The sequence below is a fragment of the Lithobates pipiens genome, unplaced genomic scaffold (assembly GCF_037356315.1).
Source record: "Lithobates pipiens isolate NorthernLeopardFrog02 unplaced genomic scaffold, aLitPip1_a1.2 Scaffold_130, whole genome shotgun sequence".
NCBI classification, from domain to species: domain Eukaryota; kingdom Metazoa; phylum Chordata; class Amphibia; order Anura; family Ranidae; genus Lithobates; species Lithobates pipiens.
The window spans coordinates 67,447-90,680 of record NW_027507719.1 but is presented as its reverse complement, the minus strand read 5'-3'; the positions used below and the strand labels follow the sequence as shown (position 1 = coordinate 90,680).

Sequence of the window (23,234 nt, the reverse complement as noted above, 5' to 3'; positions counted from 1 at the left end):
TCACAGGGGGCAGTTTCTTGGGGGGGGGGGGGGGCTGGAGAGCGGGTCAATAATGTATGTCTGCAGCCAACTGTGAAGCATGGTGAAGATTCCTTGCAAGTTTGGGGCTGCATTTCTGCAAATGGTGTTAGAGATTTGGTCAGGATCAACGGTGTCCTCCGCGCTATGAAATCCAGGCAGATACTTCATCATGCCGTACCATCAGTGAGGAGTGCGATTGGCCCCAAATTTATTTTGCTGAAGAAGGACAACAACCCCCAAACATGCAGCCAAAGATCATTAAGAACCATCTTCAGTGTAAAGAACAACAAGGAGTCCTGGAAGTGATGGTTTGGCCCCCCAGAGAGCCCTGATCTCACCATCATGGAGTCTAAGACGACATGAAGAGACAGAAGGATTGGAAGCAGCCAAAATCTTCATAAGATCTGTGCTTAGTTCTCCAAGATGTACCTAAAACAACCTACCTGCCGAATTCCTTCACACACTGGGTGCAAATCTACCTAGAGGAAGGCAAAGGGGGGGGGGGGGAGGGGGGGGGTACCTCAAAATATTCTTTGGATTTCTCTTCAGTTTGCATTTTGTTAATTGATAAAAATTCAAAATAAAAATTAACACTTCAATTTCTGAAAGCATTCTTTACTTACAGCATTAGCAGCACACCTCTCTAATGTCCCCTCCCCCACCATTATAGATTTATATACCTCTGACATATACCGCAGCGCTGTACAGAGATCACTGAGGCAGTTGCTTCAGTCTCTGTACCAGAGGAGCTTACACTCTAATGTCCCCTCCCCCCCTTTATCAGTCTCTGTACAGAGGAGCTTACACTCTAATGTCCCCTCCCCCACAGTCACATCAGTCTCTGTACAGAGGAGCTTACACTCAGTTGTCCCCTCCCCCCCCACAGTCACATCAGTCTCTGTACAGAGGAGCTTACACTCAGTTGTCCCCTCCCCCCCCCCCCACAGTCACATCAGTCTCTGTACAGAGGAGCTTACACTCTAATGTCCCCTCCCCCACAGTCACATCAGTCTCTGTACAGAGGAGCTTACACTCTAATGTCCCCTCCCCCCCACAGTCACATCAGTCTCTGTACAGAGGAGCTTACACTCTAATGTCCCCTCCCCCCCCCCCCACAGTCACATCAGTCTCTGTACAGAGGAGCTTACACTCTAATGTCCCCTCCCCCACAGTCACATCAGTCTCTGTACAGAGGAGCTTACACTCTAATGCTCACAGTGAGATCACAGAAGATGAAGAACAAAGCTGTTTTCTCTTGAAAAACTAAAATGTGCGTTTTTTTTATTTTATTTCTGAGAAAATAGTATAACCGGCATTCAAACAAGCGATCAATAAATATCAAAAAAATAAATAATTAATACATAATGTACAGAATTAACACTGAGCGCAAGAAACGCCTTCTGAGTACAAAAAGAGGACAAGAGGAATAAGTTACAAAATAATAATAAACTGGCTTGGGGGGTAATGGGGGTCGGAAGGCACTTGGGATACGTTGGGGGGGGGGGGGGGGGGCACATCTGATTGTACAATCTCCGGGAGGTCTGTGTGTATATGGGGGACCCCACATCTATTTCACAGCAACATACGGTAAACCTTGGCTGGCCAGGATGACACTCCGGGGGGCTCATTCACTAAAGCATTGCCGGCCGCTCACCGAGCGAAGTGAATGTTACCAGACACTGCATCACCCCATTTACTACGAACAACCAATCAGGTGCGAGGAAACGGAAAGAAGAAGGATTTTACTCACACAAGATTGGCTATCCATAGTGAGCATAGCTCCACCCCCCCCATTCACTACACAGCAAGGCGTCTCCCCTCCGATAATAAATCACCTTCTCAGATTTATTTCACTAAAGATTTGCAGAAGAAACTGGAATTTAATGATCTGGAACTAAAGAGTCCCCCCAAAACTGATATTTGTTGTGCAGATGACCTATGACCCCCTCCTCCCCCAACTCGCTATAGAGTCACTCCAAGTAGGGATGGTGGGAACCCCTCATAATGGGCACAGCGGGCGTACAGACCCGGGAACTTGGCACAGGGATGGTGGGAACCCCTCATAATGGGCACAGCGGGTGTACAGACCCGGGAACTTGGCACAGGGATGGTGGGAACCCCTCATAATGGGCACAGCGGGTGTACAGACCCGGGAACCCAGCACAGGGATGGTGGGAACCCCTCATAATGGGCACAGCGGGCGTACAGACCCGGGAACTCAGCACAGGGATGGTGGGAACCCCTCATAATGGGCACAGCGGGCGTACAGACCCGGGAACTCAGCACAGGGATGGTGGGAACCCCTCATAATGGGCACAGCGGGTGTACAGATCTGGGAATTTAGCACAGGGATGGTGGGAACCCCTCATAATGGGCACAGCAGGTGTACAGACCCGGGAACTTGGCACAGGGATGGTGGGAACCCCTCATAATTGGCACAAGGGTTATAAAGATCCAGAAGATGTCACCAATACCAGTAAGAAACCATTAGGTGGCGACACTTCAGCATCTCAGTATCAGTTTTGGGTGGACTGACCCGTCTTCACTCTGCAGTTTTATATGTAAAAAAAAGGTAAAACATGGAGCCCGATGGGACATCAGACACAGCAGGCTGGCAGTGAATTTCACTTTTTTTTTTTTTTTGAACTGTGGCTCTCAGCGGGTACCATTCCACATTCCAAAAAGGATAAAAAATTTGCCACATGCGAAAAGGCTCTCATTTTTTTTTTCTCTTTAAAACCACGGAAAAAAAAAAAAAAAAAAAATTAAAGACGCGTCCCGATGCCAACCTTGTAATTTCCTAGGAATGCCCTGATGTGTGTTTTTTTTTTTTTTAACTGGCCAGATGGTTTGCGTCTGTGGCGGCTCTGAGCCAGGAGGAGGTCACCGGGAGGGGGAGGGGGGAGGGGGTTGGGACGTCTGCGGGTATCGCCCCGGTAGCGGGCCATCGCTATTTTTAAAACAAAATATATAAAAGAACATTAAAAAGTGCTCTGGAGTCCAGCAAAGTACACTGCATGCCGCAGCACGCGGGGGCCGTCCGCGGGTTTAGAGGCGCCCTTTGTCCGTTTCGTACGGGCGTCTCTCCCGCTCTGTGGCGGCTCCACGATCGTCCGATAATCCACAGTACCCGTGTGTGTGTGTGGTGGGGGGTTGTAGTATTATTGCATATCACTGAGGAGCAGAACCACCACACCAAGTCCTTGCAGCGGGAGAGCAGAGATCACACGTCTGTGCGGCCAAAATCGGAGGAAGCTCTCCTCCGTGGGACGAGGATCTCCCCCGTGGGACGAGGATCTCCCCCGTGGTCTGGAGCGGAGGACGAGTCCGGTGAGCAGGGAACGAGCGTCCGATCTCCAAGCTCCGGCATTGGTCGCAGTTTAACGCAAAGGCTGCATTTCGGCGTCGGGACGGCATCGGCTGCCCGTCAGATGGGGATCCCCATTTGGTTGGCCTGTTCTTTGAGTCCCATGATGCTGAAGGCGACCCTCTTTTGGTGACCCGGGAGGCGGATGCCAAGCTGTTTGACGTCCCTGTGGGAGGAGAGAAAGTTCCATTAAAAGTCATCCAACACCCCGTATGATCGTAATACCGCAATTTACTAGTCTGAGAATGTTAAACGCTGGAAGAGTCAGAGCAAAAAAACTTCCATCGGCCATGAGCTATTCTGTATCATTGACTCGTAATAGCGATTATTCATCAGGTTTACAATGTATCATTTCCCCAGATTACCCAATAAAACTTTTACAAGGTGGCAGAACCGGCTCCGTACCGCCGTGTATAAGCCGGAGAAGGAGACACCTTGGACCTCAGGCAGAGAAGGATTATGGGTTACCTGGCCGTGACATTATAAGCCGGTTATACATTCTGGTGTCTCACCCATAGGATTACACTGAGCAAGGCCAGATCTAGCCTATCTGATCTGGGGGTACAGTAAAAAGTCAGGGGGACATAATGCAAACACGACCTGGGAAACACTATTAAACAGAACTTGTGCCCCCTTACATCAGGTGCCCCCAGTAGAGTCCCCCCATTACATCAGGTGTCCCCAGTAGAGTCCCCCCCCCATTACATCAGGTGTCCCCAGTAGAGTCCCCCCCATTACATCAGGTGTCCCCAGTAGAGTCCCCCCATTACATCAGGTGTCCCCAGTAGAGTCCCCCCATTACATCAGGTGTCCCCAGTAGAGTCCCCCCATTACATCAGGTGTCCCCAGTAGAGTCCCCCCATTACATCAGGTGTCCCCAGTAGAGTCCCCCCATTACATCAGGTGTCCCCAGTAGAGTCCCCCCATTACATCAGGTGTCCCCAGTAGAGTCCCCCCATTACATCAGGTGTCCCCAGTAGAGTCCCCCCATTACATCAGGTGTCCCCAGTAGAGTCCCCCCATTACATCAGGTGTCCCCAGTAGAGTCCCCCCATTACATTAGGTGTCCCTAGTAGCCTCTTCCCCAACTAAAATCTGGGGAAAGAGGCCCAGCACCCCCCTAAATCCAGCCCAGAGGCTCATGGTTCTACAGCGCAGTTAGGGTGGCCGGCCTGGAATAACGGCCCAGCAAGCTCAAATAAAGCGAGCGTGCCATTTCCACAGCAACCTCCCCATAGGATTATATACCTTGCAGTCTTATTCTTCACATGTAAACTGCCCCCCCCTCCCCATTGTATTTATATACGAAACACTCCAAGACTACCAATAGGTGCCGCCATCTTGGATGTGATATCAGCAGCCCCAGGGTTCTATAACATTTCCCCTTCACTCCTTCCCTGGCAGCTACATAAGAGGCAATGTAGGAAGGGGAGGGGTGGAGGAGCTGGTCCAGCACAGTCACCTCGCACTCTATAGGATATCATAAGAAGAGGACACTTACTCTTGGCTCATCAGGATGACCTGGTCCATGGTGTTGAAGGCCGAAGCCATAAAACACTCCGTATATTGCTGCATCTTGATGGACTCCAACCACTCGGCAATACTCCGGAAGGGCATACCGTCCGATCCGCTGGTGCTGGGCAACCGGATGGAGATTCTGCGGAGAGAGGGCGGAGTCACGGGTCAGATGGCCCTTTGTCAATCTAAGGAATGATTGGTGGCGTTAACTTGGCTTCATTTGTGACTCCCGAAAATAAGTTTATAAGAAATGCATTTAAAGAGGGATGGGCTCTAGCTGAAGATCATACAATTCTGTACAGGGGCCCCTTTAAAATGTGGACCTCTAAATGGGCACCAACTTCATCACCTCCCCCAGAACCTCACATGGTCAATGGGGTTGCCCATCACATAGCTGACCAATAGCATAGAGGAGGGAGAGGGGTAGGCCAAGACAGCTATAAAAGTACAACACAGGACCTTCTAACTAAACAGAGGCTCTAGAGTTCTACCTCAATGTGGCCATCCCATCAGGGTTCACAATTTTGTAGTGTTTTTGGCACGCACCCACCTTGGGTCAAAGTCAGCCATAGTCTTCAGAGATTCGGGGGCTCGGATCAGCTTGTCCAGGATACTGACGATGTCCGGGAACTTCGGCCGCCGGTTTCGCTCCTGTTGCCAGCATTGCATCATCAGCTGGTAGATGGCGGAGGGGCATTCCATGGGGGCCGGTAGGCGGAAACCTTCGTTAATGGCCTTCATGACCTGAAAAATAATGAAAAAGGCAAAACGAGGCGTCAGCCGACACAGAAAACACAAAAGCCATCAACCGCTAAGATGACAAGACTGAGCTTTCTGCTGGAAAGGACTCATTACGCACCTCCTGATTGGACATCTCCCAGTAAGGGCGTTCACCGTATGACATCACCTCCCACATGACTATGCCGTAACTCCACACGTCACTGGCGGAGGTAAACTTCCGGTAGGAGATGGCCTCAGGGGCGGTCCATCGGATCGGAATCTTCCCTCCCTGGATGGAAGAAAAAAAATAAATACATTTTTAATACATCACAATATTGTAAAGATCACCTACAAAGTCGCAATCAATAGCAACATTTTATTGAGGACGGGGACTGATGTGAATGTACATGTAAAGTGCTGTGTAAATTGACAGCGATATACAAAGTACCTGAAATAATAATATACAGAGAGATGGAGGATACAATGTATCAGACATTTGTAGAATTCTAGTGGACACCTCTATTTTTCGTTACCTACACCAGGGGGCTCCAAACTTTCTAAACAAAGGGCCAGTTTACTTTTGTTAAAACTTTAGGGGGGCTGGACTGTGCCCAGTAGGAGTAAAACCATGTCCCATCCTTAGTGCCAGCACGGGGATGGAAATTGTGCCCCATTCCATGGCGCCAGCACGGGGATGGAAAACGTGCCCCATTCCATGGCGCCAGCACGGGGATGGAAATCGTGCCCCATTCCATGGCGCCAGCACGGGGATGGAAATCGTGCCCCATTCCATGGCGCCAGCACGGGGATGGAAATCGTGCCCCATTCCATGGCGCCAGCACGGGGATGGAATCAAGCCCCATTGGGGGAGGGAATCAAGCCCCATCCTTGGCGCCAGCAGGGGAGGGAATCAAGCCCCATCCTTGGCGCCAGCAGGGGAGGGAATCAAGCCCCATCCTTGGCGCCAATTGTGGGTTTCAAGGGCCAGATAAAGCCAGAGGGCCACAGTTTGGAGACCACTGCCCTACACAAATCAGCAACACCAAGGACACGGATGAGTGAAGCACACATCTCCGGATATAATCCAGCAATCTGCTCGGTACATTTTCTTTGCAGAGCCCGAGCGATCGCATTTTTTCTAAAAGCTGTCACTTTCATACTTTATTCAAAATTCCTGAGCGGTCACGGCGTGATCGCTGTTCTGCAATAGTCACCAAACCACATATTTGTTTTTTAACCCTTTATAAAAAACGGCGCACAAGACTTCCTATTTTTCTCTTCTTTCAAGAGGCACGTCAAGAATCCGCAAGCTTTTCAATCTAAAACATTCTCAGAATTTCCGCCCCCCCCCCCCCCCCCAAATCACCGGCACATGTCCTGCGCCTACTTACGCTGGTTGTGTACGTGGCTTCGGGGTCGTCCTCCAAAACCCGAGACAGGCCGAAGTCTGAGACTTTGCAGACCAGCTGGCTGTTCACCAGAATGTTCCGAGCGGCAAGGTCGCGGTGGACGTAGTTCATCTCAGACAAATACTTCATGCCGGCGGCGATACCGCGCAGCATGCCCACCAGCTGGATGGGGCTGAACTCTCCGTCGTTGTCCTGCAGAAAGGGAACAAGAAGGAATGGGTCATATATATTTAGCGAGAAGGTTTCTTTGCATTGGGATGTGAATCTAGAACAGTGGTCTCCAACCCGAGGCCCTTTGCTTGCCGTTATCTGGTCCTTGGGGCATTATTCCCTCCGCCATTGCTGACATGGTTCCTGCCACTGACACCAAAGGGGCACTATGCCACCCACCAACACCAATGGTGGGGCATTATTCCCTCCACCTTTGCTGACACAGTTCCACCCACTAACACCAATGGCGGGGCACTATTCCACCCACCAACACCAATGGTGGGGCATTATTCCCTCCACCATTGCCGACATGGTTCCACCCACTAACACCAATGGCGGGGCACTATTCCACCCACCAACACCAATGGCGGGGCATTATTCCCTCCCCCATTGCCGACATAGTTCCACCCACTAACACCAATGGCGGGGCATTATTCCACCCACCAACACCAATGGCGGGGCATTATTCCCTCCACCATTGCCGACATAGTTCCACCCACTAACACCAATGGCGGGGCACTATTCCACCCACTAACACCAATGGCAGGGCATTATTCCCTCCATCATTGCCGACATAGTTCCACCCAATTACACCAATGGCGGGGCACTATTGATATCAACGATGGGACACCATTACTCCCCCCCTAATACCAGTCATGGAGCATGGTTTACTCCCATTGATGCCAGGACATCCCCTTCTCCCATTGGCCCACCTAGAGTTAGGACAATGAACTGGTCCTTTGTTTAGAAAGTTTGGAGACTCCCGATCTAGAACGAACAAAACCCAAAGCCCATCATTCTCACCTTCAGGAATTTGTCCAGAGCTCCATTTTCCATGTGTTCCGTGATGATCATCATCGGCTTATCTGCAGGGACACAAAAGCTGACATCAGGGGTTGCACGCATAATATAAAAAAACGGCAAATGGCAAATATAAGAAGGGCCCATGCTTACATCTGGAGACCACGCCTTCCAGGCGGATGATGTTGTGGTGACAAAACTGGCCCATGATGCTGGCCTCGCTCAGGAAATCGATTCGCTGCTTTTCTGTGTAGCCGGCCTTCAGTGTTTTAATGGCCACCGGAATCTCCTTCTTCCCCGGCAGCTTCAGGATTCCCTTATAGACTTCTCCGAACTCCCCTGGGAGAGCAAAAGCACAAGCACGTCAGCAAAGGACCTGGCTTTCTCAGGAACCTTCTTTTGTGACCCTTGACCCCTGTTAATTTAAATTGAACGAGGCTCTAAAAATGGTCTCCTAGGTCATTAAGGAGAATACACTATATAGCCGGAACTTTACTGGCCATCAGCTATATGAGCTTGTTGAAAATTTCCTTTCAAAACCATGGCCATTAATTGGAACTGCTCCCCTCCTCCCATAGCCATTGATCTAGAGTTGTCCACCCTCCCCCTTGTGGCTATAAACAGCCTACACTTTTCTTAGACTTTTTTTGGAGGGTGTCTGTGGGAATTTGTACCCATTGTTGAGGTCAGGTAATGATGTTGGATGAGAAGACCTAGATCACTACCAGCATTCAAATTCAAGATGATCAATAGGGTTGAGGTCAGGGCTCTGTGTAGGTCACTAGAGTTCCTCCACACCAAACTGGTCAACCCAAGTCTTTAGGGCGCGGGGCCCAAACTGGTCAACCCAAGTCTTTAGGGCGCGGGGCCCAAACTGGTCAACCCAAGTCTTTAGGGCGCGGGGCCCAAACTGGTCAACCCAAGTCTTTAGGGCGCGGGGCCCAAACTGGTCAACCCAAGTCTTTAGGGCGCGGGGCCCAAACTGGTCAACCCAAGTCTTTAGGGCGCGGGGCCCAAACTGGTCAACCCAAGTCTTTAGGGCGCGGGGCCCAAACTGGTCAACCCAAGTCTTTAGGGCGCGGGGCCCAAACTGGTCAACCCAAGTCTTTAGGGCGCGGGGCCCAAACTGGTCAACCCAAGTCTTTAGGGCGCGGGGCCCAAACTGGTCAACCCAAGTCTTTAGGGCGCGGGGCCCAAACTGGTCAACCCAAGTCTTTAGGGCGCGGGGCCCAAACTGGTCAACCCAAGTCTTTAGGGCGCGGGGCCCAAACTGGTCAACCCAAGTCTTTAGGGCGCGGGGCCCAAACTGGTCAACCCAAGTCTTTAGGGCGCGGGGCCCAAACTGGTCAACCCAAGTCTTTAGGGCGCAGGGCCCAAACTGGTCAACCCAAGTCTTTAGGGCGCGGGGCCCAAACTGGTCAACCCAAGTCTTTAGGGCGCGGGGCCCAAACTGGTCAACCCATGTCTTTGAGCTGGCTTTGTACACCGTCTCAAAATCAACTAAATAAAGTCTACCCAAAGGTCTGCAACCTTGTGGAAGATCATCCCTCATCTCCTGGTGATACCCACCCTACAGGGACCAAGAGAAAAATTAAAAGCCATCATGGGATTCTGACCCTCCCCTGCCACATCCAGAGCGATATGCAAGTCACAGACATGAGTGGCCCCGTATGGCAATCTCCTATTTGGTTCGGTATGTGAATTCAATGTGATCCTCAATGGCCGTATAAACAAGCTGTAAGGCGGCAGTGGCTATATTTGTACAGACCGGTAATCTGATGCCCTTCAGTGAGTCAAAGTACAGTAGTATTTAACTAAAAACCGGTCTGTGCTCAACTATGACTGGTAATTCTGCACGACCGGAAGGAACCAAAAAACACAAACACAATAGACTGAGACTTCGGTCCAAACTCAGAGGGCAGGCAATGATACGTAGGCCAGGAATGTGTTCTACTGATAGCGGAAAAGCCTCACAAAAGCTGCAACCAAAAATCTTTTCTACGCACCCTGGAATGCATTGTTGGTGCACATTACACACAGCTTGATGGGAAAGAACTGATATAAAAAAGGTTCCTCAACTATCCACATGATCTCTGCATTATGACCAAGTTTCTCCTAAAATGTCCCTTTAAAGTTCTAGGCATACACCAATTTGTGAAAACGTCCAATCTAGATCTTGAGGCCATCGACGATGGACCTGGACTCTCACCTGCTCCGATGACCTTTTGCTGAGCAACAGCATTGGGGGGAATCTCAGTGGTAAACTTCAGTACGGCCTTGTTGGGGTCTTCATATGTGTGAGGGTCCACGTATGTCTTCAGGGGCTTCACTTCTGCTAGGAACCAGAGGAGAGGGGAGGTCAGACATGGCAGGATACTTTCAGTGATAGATGAGCTGAGAGTATAGATTGCCTCGATGGGCCCTCTTGACATGTAAATGGAGACTTCGTACACCAGAGACCTTGGGAGGGTATCAGACAAGCGGGATTTCTAGGAGAAGGGTCTCAGCTCTTGTTGGGATACAATTTAACCTTCTTAGCACTGATAAAAGGATAATTAAGCCAGATAGCCCCAATGTTGTAGAAGTATTGTTTTACCCAATAACAGGGTCTCTTTACTCCCATCATCACCAGGGACCCAGATGGACTATGATATTTTAGCAGCATAGTCCAAATTCCCCTACGTGTAACACTCTGGGGCAGCCATTCTCAATCAGGGTTCCTCTAGAGCAGTGGTCTCCAAACTGGCCAGTAGGCCAGATGTGGCCCTTTGATGCCAGTGGGAGGAATGGTGCTCTATTGTTTGGTATTTTGGGGAAGATCAAGGCAAGCAAAGATGGGGTACCAGTCCTCCCGCTGGCACCAGTCCTCCCACTGGAACCAAAGATTGGGAACGGTTTACTTCTTCCACTGTTGCCAAGGCATTTTCTATTCCCACTGGCCACAGTCTGCCCCCCCTAAAGCTTGAGGGACAGTGAATTGCCCTTAGTTTATAAAATTTGGAGACCCCGGCTCTAGAGGATGCAATTGGCTCCTTGAGCTGTGGCTGACCTGCCTCCCGTTGGCTGGTGCTGCCATAGTTCTGGGGCCAAACATGGCAAAGCCAGCTGCATGACCACCAGTCACGGTTCTAGCTGTATGTAAGGGGTGGGCATTATGACCACATAGTGCCAGGAGCCATCTTCCCACTGACCACCAATGAACTGGTTTTAGAAAGTTACCAAAAACCTGAAAATTATTTTGAGGGTTCCTCAAGAGTAAAAAGCTGCTGGGGTGGGGGGGGGGGGAAGAGATCCCGAACTAGATGAGCCCAGCAAAAGTTTCTGCTCACTCCTTTCTAAGTGTGTCCGAGGGAAGAAGCGGGGGGGGGGTTGGGTGAACTCACCAGATTTAGAGAAGTACACATCATCTCCAGATTGTCGAGAACGCCCGTTTCTTCGCCTGCAGAATGAGAGAACAAATTAGTGCCAAAACACAGACCCCGATCACCGAATAAAAGTTAACAGATACAGAGGGCTGACGATAAGAAGGGGGGGGGGGGGGGGGGGTGCTGGGTGGAAGAGATGTTACAGAAAAAAAAAAAAAAAAAAAGAAAGAAAGAGGATTCAAATCTGCATACATTTATACAAGTCTTCAGACAATGACTGTGGCCCATCTTAGGACACTGAAGAAGAGAGAGGTGCAGAGAGAAGCGTGGCGGGGGTACTTACGTCCTGTGTACAAAGACGACGAAACCGATCAGTAGAAGAACGATGAACACACCGGCTGCAGCTCCTCCGATGATGGCAGCTTGGTTGGCTCCTTTTGGTTCTATGGATAGAAGGGGGTATATAAAATTAGTATTAAAATCCAAAATGGTGAATATTGGCAAAGCGGCGAGCTCCGACATAGACCCACCATACGGGCGTTCATACTATTCCAATCCTTTCCACCGACCCTTACCTTCCGGGAGGGTGTCAAACTCGTACTCCATGCTGTAGGTGCCGGCACCTTCCACCGTCTGGGCCTGAACCCGCACCACGTAGGTTGTGCCCGGCGCAAGCTTCTCAATGATCACGGAGTTGCCGTCACATCGGTGAACGGAGTAGCTGTTCTCGTCATTCTGAAAAAGAGCAAATCAAAAAAGGGAGGAAGAGGAGGAAGAAGAAGAAAAAGAAGAAAGAAGAAAGAAGAAAGAAGAAAAAGAAGAAAGAAGAAAGAAGAAAGAAGAGGAAGAAGAAGAGGAGGAAGAAAAAGAGGAGGAAGAAGAAGAGGAGGAAGAAGAAGAGGAGGAAGAAGAAGAAGAGGAAGAAGAGGAAGAGGAGGAAGAGGAAGAAGAGGAAGAGGAAGAAGAGGAGGAAGAGGAAGAGGAGGAAGAGGAAGAGGAAGAAGGTCAGTATGAGAATTCGGCCCAATGGACAGGTCTGGAAATTTGCCTAACTAAGGTACATGGGTCTAAGGTCACCTTTTTGTTGTAGGCCACTTCATACTTCAAGACGCGGCTCTGTTGGCGAGGGGTCACCAACCAGGACAGGCTCAGGGACGTCTTGCTTCGACTCTCCAAGTTGATGGAAGTCACCTTTGGGGGCTCTAAAAGAAAATACGGAGGAGATCAGATGTTAGCCGGTTCCTGGTTCCCATCATATTACGGACGTAGCTACGTCCGGGAAGACCGAACGCGGCTACCACTGCGCACGTGGCCAGTTCCTCTTACCAGTCTGATTGAGGCTGACGCGCAGCGTTGTGTGGGTCCCCGCCGTTTTGGTGCGCGACACCCCATTCCGCGCCTCTACCGTAAACGTGTAGTTGAGATGAGGCTCCAGGCCGCTGATGGTCAAGGCGGTGGCTTTGAGGTGGCGCGGGTTTTCCGAGAAGTGGATGCTGGCGTCACAAGGCTGACACTCCATCTGGTCGGGCAGACATTGTTCACAGGTGACGACGTAGAGGACATCATCGCGGCCCCCCGTGTTACTGGGGGGTAACCAGTGCAGCATGACTTTGGAACCCGAGCCGGCGGCGGTCAGCTCACGGGGCGCTGATGGAGAACCTACAAAAGGCAAAAATCAGACAGTCAGACAGGTCCAACCTCTACAAACAGTCCCATCCAAACTCCCGGGAAGGTTCTTTTAATACTTACTGGTGCAGGGCGAGGAGATGGGGTCGATGGTCGCGCGGAAGTAGCCATCTTGGCACGGGCAGGAGGTAGCCCCTTCGGAGGAGAGCTCGGTGTGGGCCGGGCAGGGTTGGCACAGGCTGTCCGAGGCTTCGGCTTTGAAGAACCCGGGTTTGCAGGCTGGAGGAGACAAAAAGAGACGTGGAAACGGTTAAAGGAATCTCACCAGACGAGTTCTTCCCCTTCTGCAAAGATCGCTTTACATGTGTAAACGGAGAGCAAGAGAAAAAAAAACGGACTAAAATAAACAAAAACCGCGCCGAGCGAAACCTGAACGTGGCGTGTTTATAAATCACCTAACCACAAAAATGGCTTCAGAAAAAAACGGGGCGGCCGGGCACCCCGGGTCACATCCTGTTTGGCTGGAACCGTATTAAAGAGGAAGAGTCCCAAGAATAAAAAATGCCGGACACGTCACCATATACAGCCAGAGCCTCGGCCTTCAGGAACCCTCCACCTCTCATCATTGAACCCCAGTCAGCGACGCTGCCTAGGCTGAGATTCCATCAGTCTGCTGCAGGCAGGAGGAAGCATTTCCTCAGTCTCCCCTCCCCCCAGTGATCAGACTTTACACTATGGGGCTGATCTGCGTCAGACATTTGTGAACACAACTTGTACGTCTTTATCCGTGATACAAAAAGGACGCAGTTATAAAAGCACACCTATATTTTGGGTATAACCTTTTGCCCCTGACCTCTGCCCCCCAGAGGAAGTACCTTTCCTCACTCCAGGGGGATCGGAGCAGAGAAGGGGCAGATGGAACACATAGCTGATTTTTTTTGTTCTGGAAATGACAGGAGCCTGTGTTGTCTGGCCCGGGTTTATTTGCCGCTTTTACGGGTGGCTGGGCGGCTTATTAAAACATTTAATGGAGGCTCTGGGGGAAGAGGAAAAAAAAAATTCCTGGAGAGACGTGACGTGGAGGTTAACCCGTTGGGTGGACACCGGGGCCGCGCCGGGAGCTGGAACCTTTCACCCGCTCCTGCACATCTATAGAAGCCTCCAAAAAAAAAAGGAACAGGTTGGTCCGGGGCGCCGGCTGCGTCACCTAGCAGAGGCCCACCGGGGGCGCCAACCTGCCAGCCGGTTCAACCGGTCCGTCCGCTACTCGGGGGCATGAGGGACGATTGTCATGTGCCGCGTCTTCTACAAAAAGAGGAACGTTTGCCTGCTGAGACTCTTCTACAAGGTCTTGGCTGGTCCAAGCCAACCGCAAGACAAAAAAACCCCACACGGCTCTGCCAGCCCGCACGCTCAGTGAAGACGGCGAGCCATCAGAGGGCCCCCGAGGGCCCCTTTCAGGAGCCGTAAAAACCATGAATGAGCCAACAAGGAGGGTTCTGGGGCTTTAAAGCTCTCATAAGTCAGTCGGAGTTTTACGACCAGCGTATAATATACCGGCCAAACCGGTAACACAACGCCGACACTTTACAAGGCTTTTACCCTCAATTGCCGGTCGGTGGGGGGGGGGGGGGGCAGGGGGGTGAAGACGTTTTACTGCAGAGATGGAAGCTTCTCATCGAGGAGAGACCGTTATGGGGCAGGCCCTCGCTCTCAGGCGGATTGAGATGATGGGGTTGTAGTAGGGGTGTTTGACCAAAAATTATCGACTGAAAAAAAATTTAAATAAATATCGGCATTAAAATTTATTTATATATATATATATATATATATATATATATATATATATATATATATATATATATATATATATATATATATATAAAAATTTATTAATAATAATAATAATAATAATAATAATAAGGGACCAAGAATGACATGCTCCCATTGACTTCAATGCAAAAAACGCCAGCCACATATATAAATTTTTTATTTTTATTTTTTTATGTGGCTGGCATTTTTGCATTAAAGTCAATGGGAGCATGTCATTCTTGGTCCCATATTATTACTATACAATTTTTTTTTTTTTTTTTTTTTTTTTAATAATACAATATATAAAATTATTATTATTAATATTATATTTTTAGACGCAATAAAAAAATTTATATATATATATATATATATATAATATATATATATATAATATATATATATATATATATATATATATATATATATATATATATATATTTATTTATTATTAATAATTTTTTTAGATGCATTAATAAAAGAAAAAAAAAATTCTATCTAGTTTTTAAAGCATCGAGCCCCTACATTAAAATAAATCTGCGTCCTGGTGGGGAGGGCGGGCTCTACGGCGCAGACGTGCGCCACTATACGCGGAATTCATAGACAAGCCTCTGGCTGCACAGGCGATGTTCATTCACACACACACAGACCGCTGCTACAGAATCGCCACCCGACAAACGATCACCTGCCACCTCAATCCACCCGGTGGGAGCAAGAACCGGCTTCTACACCGTGCCGGGGGGGCACTATGTAGCCAACCAGGAAAATTAAAAAAAAAAAAAGATAATAAATGAAAAGCCCGGGACAGGAAGGAGGTTAAATGGGCAATAGTTTCCCTGCACATGTGGAGACCGCATCTGTGGCTGATAATTTTGATCGGTCACATCTACAGTACAGAAGAGCTCATCCATCCAACACCACAGGGGGGTGTATATAGAGGATTCCTATATACAGAACACAGGAGTTACCCCCCCCCACCAGCAGGGGGGGGGGGGGGGAGGAGGACTCACTCCGGGGATGGAAGGTTCAAGTCTTTAGTCCTGTAAACAAACAATTTCTTCTCCCCGGAGGGAAGGACAACAAAGGCCCGGCAGGGGGGTGTATAGAGACCCCAGAGGGTGATGCTAAAATGTTCCAGACAGAAGGGAAAAGGAGGATTAAAAAATATCAAAGGGCCACTAAAAAAAAAAACATAGAAAAGGAGGAACAGGAAAGGGGGGGGGAGGGGGTTGAGAAGTTTTTGATGAACTTTAATGAAGATGTAAAAAAAGTTAAATTTTTTATTTTTATCCCCCCCCCCCTCAGAAAAGTAATAAATCAATGGGAAAATACTACAATTATTTAAATTTAGATGGACAAAAAAAAAAAAAAAGTGAGGAGGTTAAGAATCTTACAGTGGAAGAAATTCTAAATAAAAGTCACATTTCTGCAGATATTGTAAAAATTACAACAAATAATAAAAACAAATAAAAATTAAACAAAACACACCAACAAACATAAAATGCAAAAAATAAACCACACAAAACTAAAGTATATAAAATCGAAACAATAACAAAATGCAACGATATAAAAAAATTAAAAATAAAAAAGAAATAAAGAAAAAACAAACCAACCAAAAATAAACTTGGGAAAAAATAAATAAAAATAATAATAAAAATTTTTTCAATAAGTTGTGCAATGAACCGGTTTCATTTTCCCATTTTATTAAATATGCAGGAACCCCCCCCCCCCAAAAAAAAAAAAAAAAACCAAGCAGGTTCGGAGTGTAATTTTGGTGAAAGTTGGCCATACTGGCGTCTCACCACCCACCTCCCGCCAATCTGGAGAGCTCGGCTTTTCCCCAGCAGCACCAACTGATGAGGGTCAATGGAAACTCTTGACCCGACTTGTTGCGGGGCTGTGCGGGAGTCATTGTCGCTGTTTGCATTGATGGAAGGACAATGAAGGGGGGGGGGGGGGGGGAATCTGGAGGAGAGAGAGAAGGGGGGGCCAGGAGCATCTGCCACCAGCGGGAGCCCACTTATGACTGGAGAGGGAGAGGCGGCCCTCCAAAACAGCATTCTGATACCATGGCGGTCGTATCCGTGGGAACCAGCCCGCCGCAGGCAGCCGTCATTGTCCTATAGATTCATCAAAAAAGGGTGAAGGGTCTCATCTTCAGCACCGAGGAGGGTGGGAATGGTGAGGCCAAGAAAACAAACCACCAGGCGGAGGGGCAACCGGTCCTGGCACACGGCCCGCAGGCATCGGCCAAACAAAAAAATATCGCTTGGCGCTGGATGGAGCGGGAACGCGTCTCCGCAGAGGAACAGTACGGGAAAATGTCTTCACGTTTTAATCTTTGTTTAACAGAAAAAAAAATAAAAAAAATAAAGAAACTCACATGAAAATTCCCGCACACGTACCCCTCGGGTACAATCGTTTTTATTCTTTTTTGGATACAATTGGAGGAATATCACCGACACGTATTCACCAGAACCGGGAGAGACCTCAACCGACCATCAGCGCCGCCCCGCCCAATGACAACCATCGCTTTACATGTGGGTCGGGGGGGGGGGGTGTGGATGATGACCGACCTATGAATCCCCCCAATACACTACACCGCCTGATACAATGTAACTTCTCGCTTTACATTTAGCAATCTTAACAAGAATATCAGCATAAAATATTAACCAAATAAAAAATATTAAGAATAATCATCATATTATATGATTAACAAAAAATAAATGATTAATAATAATAAAAATAATTATTATTATTGTTGCTGCTACTACAACCGACATAATAAAAAGCAGCCAGCGTGCTGGAAAATCTCTGCAATCTGGAAGCCAGGACGGAACAGATTTGCACACAGCAGACCACAGACAACCCAATGTAAACGTAGAGCGCCCCTCCTCCACACCGACCAAATTTACCAACACCGCCAACCTTCATCAGTCTGGAAGGGGGATGAAGGAACCACCTGGCCGTGGAGGACAGCTTGGCACAGAAATAAGAAGACGGATCATGAAAAAGTGGCTTATTAAAAAAAACAAAAAAAAAAAACCCACACACACACCTCACACTGAAGTGTCAGCTCTTGGGACGAGCCCATCTGTTAGCTTAACGACTTCTGACAGGTTGTCAGCAATTTACAGCAAGTGCCTGGAAATCTCTGGGAGGAGCCCCGGGGCAATATGGGGCCAAAACAGCTGGCAAACCCCTCCCCCACCCAGAGGTGCCAGTCCCCCCCCCCCCCCCCCGCCCAAACTGACCCTGACTCCCATTCGTTATTCTGAGTACAAACAATGGTGTTATGGCCGCCCCAAATTGAGATGAACGCCGAGTGCACAACTTTGTAGCGAAAATTTTGAGAGATATACAACAATCTTACACCGGAATAATTCTTGGCGGACGCCGAATCCCCCCCCCCCCCCCCCAGAAATCTTTGTGTAATTGTACAGATAAGGAGATTGTTGGGGGGGGGGGGGGGGGGTGGTGGCACGCAGGGCAGATAAGGCCGGAGCCAGGGGGTGCAGGTGGAGCCTAGGAGGGTGGACGGGGGAGGGGGAGGTCCTCTTTCTTGCTCCTGGCCATAACACCGGCACAGGGTAGTCATCAAGGTCAGAACAGCCAAAAGAGGACAACCCCCCCCCCCCCCCCCCTCCCCCGCACAGCTGGAATGAAGACCATTAATGTTGGCTTTGTTCCTCTTCCCAGAACAAGCCGCCTCTTGATTGGAATCCAAACAAGTCGCTTTAGGACAACCCTTTTATGAGCGCACCGCAAAACACGGCGACTGTCCAACGCACGCCGTCCGTGTACACCGCGTCCGGTGTCACTTCTCCATAGGGAAGTCCGTCTAAGAGAGCTCAGCAGGAGGACCAGACCCCAAAAATAGACACGCTAGATGGGACCCTCTCCCCTCCCAAGCTTCAGGGCCCCCAGGGACCTCTGCGCCCCCCCCCCCCCCCCCCCCAAGCTTCAGGGGGCCTCTGCCACCCCACCCAAGCTTCAGGGGGCACAGAGGCCCTCTGGCCCCCCAAAGCTTCAGGGGGCCCCCCCCCCAGAGGTTTCTACCTTTCTCCCAAGCTTCAGGGGCCCCAGAGACCTCTGCTCACCCCCCCCCCCCCCCCCCCAAGCTTCAGGGGCCCCAGTAGTCAAAAACCAACCCAACCGTGTTCTGGTAACCTACAAGGCCAATAATGTGCCAAGCCAAGTTCAGTGGAGAGGACGGGCAATATCAATCCACTACGCCCTTCCCCCCCCCCCCCCCCCCCCCCCCCAGACACCGGCAGAAAGAGCGGGGGCCTCCCTTAGGCTGCATTTACTTTTCGCATTTTGTTAAAAAGAACACAAAAATTGCGCCGCATTTTTGCGCCATATGTATAGAGCAGCCCATTCACCTCTATAGGCTGCCCTAGGCGGGTACCTTTTTTGGGTGCGTTTTCCTAGCGGCACATTTTACCCCTTATGAATGATCGGCAATGCAAGCATCATGGGCGTTTTTTTGTGCGTTTCGTAAACGCACACCAAATTAGCGTTTCATGAAGGAGCATAAAAAAAATCGCGTAAAGTGTAAATACAAGCTTAGACACAAGAAATGTCCCGAATCCGGGTGGATCAGGCGATCATCATCCCGCGTCTAGCGATGGCGTCCCATCTACTCTACATAACGGCGGCGGTCTAATCACGCTGCACCAAAAAAAATAAAAAAATAAAAATAAAAAAAACACAAACACAACCCAAAAACTCACCCCACACATGGGGGGGTTGGGAGTTTGCGCAGGATGGCAGCAGACGCCAGAAACAGGTGACTGGCAGGCGGCGGTCGCACCTCTCCGCAGAATTCACACCTCCCTTGTTTACTCCGTCACGGATCTGTGAACTCCGAACACGGAGGATCAGCTACTGCAAATCCAAAAATGGCGAGGAGCGGGGGGATGGGCCGGGAAAAAAATAAATAAAATAATCGAGCTTGTGAGGGTGGCGGGCACTCCATGTCCCCTCCTCCCCCCCCCACCCCCGCGTTCTCCGACTACAAGAGAGTTTACGATCACTATTCATTGTTGGATCCTCTCACCTAAAAATCGGATTATTTGTAACAAAAAAAAAAAAAAAAAAAAAAAAAAAAGCAGAATTTCCACAGATGAAAAGTTTGTATCATTTCTACCAAAAATATATTTTCTGTGCAGCTCCTCCCCCAAATGATGTCATTTTATAAAAATCGCACAATTAACTTTTTTTTTTTGCCTCTTTGATTAGCCGATCCTCAGCACATTCCTTGGTTCTCAGCGCCGGTCATGTTGACCAGCGGTTTTTATAGCGATTGATTTAAAAAATAAATAAATAAAATCCCCCCCCCCCCCCACCACCTTTAAACCGGCCAGCATGAGCCTCCGAATCCGGTACAAATTCCATCACATCCCCATCGGATATCCACACAATTCAAAGCTTCCTGCTTGGAGGCCGGGCGCTTTCCTGTCCTCTGCCCTGTCATGGCGACCCCGGGACGCGCAGAGGAAGCGGCGCTTCCCCTTGGTAGATCTGGCCACGAGCTGGGAAGAGCCGGACATCTATCTGAGGGGGGGGTTTTGCGCAGCCTCGTGGCTTCGGCGGACGCGGCAAAGAATAAAAAAAAAATAAAAAAAAATTAAAAGAAAATAAAATTTGCGTTTTTTTTTTTTTATTTGTCTGTAGGAGGCGAAGGGCGGCCAATTGGGAATGCTGCTTTCTGCCTGCAGAAGGCAGCCAATTACATCGAGCCAGTGGAATTTATTACAGGTAAATCCACAAACTCCTCCCTCCCCCCCCCTTTTTGTTATTTATAGGAAAGAAATTGGGAACATATTATATTATTATTATTAATAATAAAATAGGAAGTTGTGGCTTATTAGAAAAATCCACAACCCCCCCCCCCCCCCCATTTTCTTATGTTGTTGGCATTTATTTCTATACTAATTAATCCACAAACTCCCCCCCCCCCCCTTTTATGCTGTTGGCAATTTCTAATGTATTAGAAATTGCCAACATGAGAAAAAAAAAAAAAAAAGGGGGGGAGGGGGGGGGGGTTTGTGGTTTTATCTGTATTAATATAAATATTAGAAATTGTCAACATGGGGGTGGGGGGGGAGGGAGTTTATGGATATAATATAATAATAATAATAATAATAATAATAATAATAATAATAATAATAAAAATTGTCCACACAAAAAAAAAAAATATATATATATATATATATATATATATATATATATTTACGACTTTGTGATTTTAGTAATGAGCCCCCATGATGGGTCATGAGCGGCGGCGAGGAAGGGGTTTGCACTGACACAGCACATCCTGAAATCCAATCTGCAGCCAGGACTGCGCCCCCCACCCCCCCCCTAAATAAAATAGCAGAGCGTCTGTGCAGAGACGGGCGAGGTGTGCGCTCGGGTTTTATCCTGGAGGTGGGCCAGGACCCTGGGATGGATGTGTAACGCGACACGTCTGAGAGCGTAAAACGCGTCTCCGGGTGTCGCTTCCTGGAGCTCCGACACCTGCCGCGGCCTCGGGAAACGGCTCAGAGACTGGAAGGCCGCGGCGTGAAGCACCTTAAAATGCGCAGGTGTTAAACGCCCGCCGCGGTGTGCAAAACGGCAAAAAATAAATAAAAATAAATAAATAAAAAAGGGGACATTTAAGCTCATCCCACACGCCGGACGCTCAGCACAACGTTAGCCATGATTGGCCGCCACCGCTGGCTTACCGCCTCCCAACGCTCTCCTTGGCACTCTCCCTCTGGTGCCGGAAGCTTTTATTAGCTTCTCAGCCGCCATGTTGAAAGGCATTCATTATGGCCGCCCCGGCCTGCATTCTTGCACTGCGTCTTTCCTCGCTGTTCCCACGCCCGCTGAACACCCGTCCGCTCTGAATCACACGGGGACAATTACAGAAGACACGCTGTAATTACCTCCGCAACACCTGACACAAGACATTCCGGTTATTGTTCAGACTTTGGGAAACAGGCGACTCACCTCATAAAAACGTTGCAAGACTCCAATCGCCCCGCGATTAATCAGCGGGTTCCACGCACGGCTCAGAGATCCGTCACCGATCACGTGATTAATCACTGGCCGCCAAAACGCTGAACCCAACTCCCCAAGTCTATTAAGATAAAGGTTTTCCTTAAAGGAACACTCCACTCAGAGAAGTGGGCAGGCTGCTACCTGGCTGTTGGGTTGAGCTGTTGGATTCTGGACTCCCCAAGACTCTGCCCCACCAGAACAAGTTTTAAGAGTGGCCTGGTCCGACTTTTCCTGTGTTCCAGATCAGGAACTTGGGGGGAGGGGGGGGCCTCAAGTCTTTAATGATCAAATGGGTTGTCCAGGGCTGGGCCAAAAGGTGTAGGCAGAAGGCACCTTGGTGGGGGGGGGGGGGAAATTAGCCCTTGGATGCTAAAGGATGTTATTACTTCACTGGGAGGTGCTTGGTGGCACTTCAGCCTCGGGTGCCAAAGACCTTGTCCCTTCACTGGGAGGGGTTGGTGGACATGTTGACCTTGGGTGCTAAAAGGACAGTGTAACCTTTACTGGGAGGGGATTGGTGGCCAGTTAAGCCTTCAGTTCTTCATTGGGAAGGTGGATGGTCTTGGGTGCTGGGAGAACCATTTCAGCCTTGGGTGCCAAAAAGACATTGTCCCTCCACTGGAAGTGGTGGACACGTTGACCCTGGGTGCTAAAGGACCTCATCACTACACTGGGAGGGGATTGGTGGCCAGTTAAGCCTTCGGTTCTAAAGGCTTTCATGCCTTCATTGGGAGGGTGGATGGTCTTGGATGCTGGAGAACCATTTCAGCTTTGGGCGCCAAAAAACCCTTGACCCCTCCACTGGAAGGGAGTGGTGGACACGTTGACCTTGGCTGCTAAAGGACAGTGTCCCTTTACCGGGAGGGGATTGGTGCCAGTTAAGGCCTTAGGTTCTAAAGACTTTCATTGGGAAGGTGGATGGTCTTGGGTGCTAGGAACCATTTCAGCCTTGGGTGCCAAAAGACCTGTCCCTTGGAGGGGGGGGGGGGGGGGGTGGGAATGGAGGTGTGTGGTGGTAACCACTTCAGCCTTGGCTGCCAAAAGTACCTAATCAGTACACGGAGGGGATTGGTGGCCGGTTCTAGCCTTGGGTGCTAAGGACCTTATTCCTTACTTTGGTGGGGGGAGGGGAGTGAACACTTTAGCCTTGGCTGCATGGGACTTTGTCCCTTCACCGGGAGGAGGAGGTGTGGGGCCACTTCAGCCTTGGGCTAAAAAAAAAAAAAAAAAAAAAAAAAAAAAAAAAAAAAAAAAAAAAAGAAATCACGGAGCCCCAGTTTCCTTGACTGGGACTGTCATTAGGTCCCATAGCCAAGATCACACCCAGACCTGAAGATC

The 23,234-nt window shown here is 49.3% G+C and overlaps 1 protein-coding gene across 1 annotated transcript; it reads right to left on the bottom strand.

Moving 5' to 3' along the window:
* Positions 1–1,292: 1,292 nt before the first annotated feature.
* On the bottom strand, positions 1,293–21,647 carry LOC143981275 (ephrin type-A receptor 2-like). The gene is given in 15 exon segments (XM_077479071.1): positions 1,293–3,554; positions 4,890–5,045; positions 5,457–5,650; positions 5,766–5,915; positions 7,018–7,227; positions 8,050–8,139; positions 8,141–8,385; positions 10,256–10,381; positions 11,430–11,485; positions 11,755–11,854; positions 11,987–12,146; positions 12,489–12,613; positions 12,738–13,070; positions 13,161–13,349; positions 21,578–21,647. Coding segments are annotated over 15 exon segments (2,310 nt in total). The 3' UTR covers positions 1,293–3,448.
* Between the last annotated feature and the right edge of the window lie 1,587 nt (positions 21,648–23,234).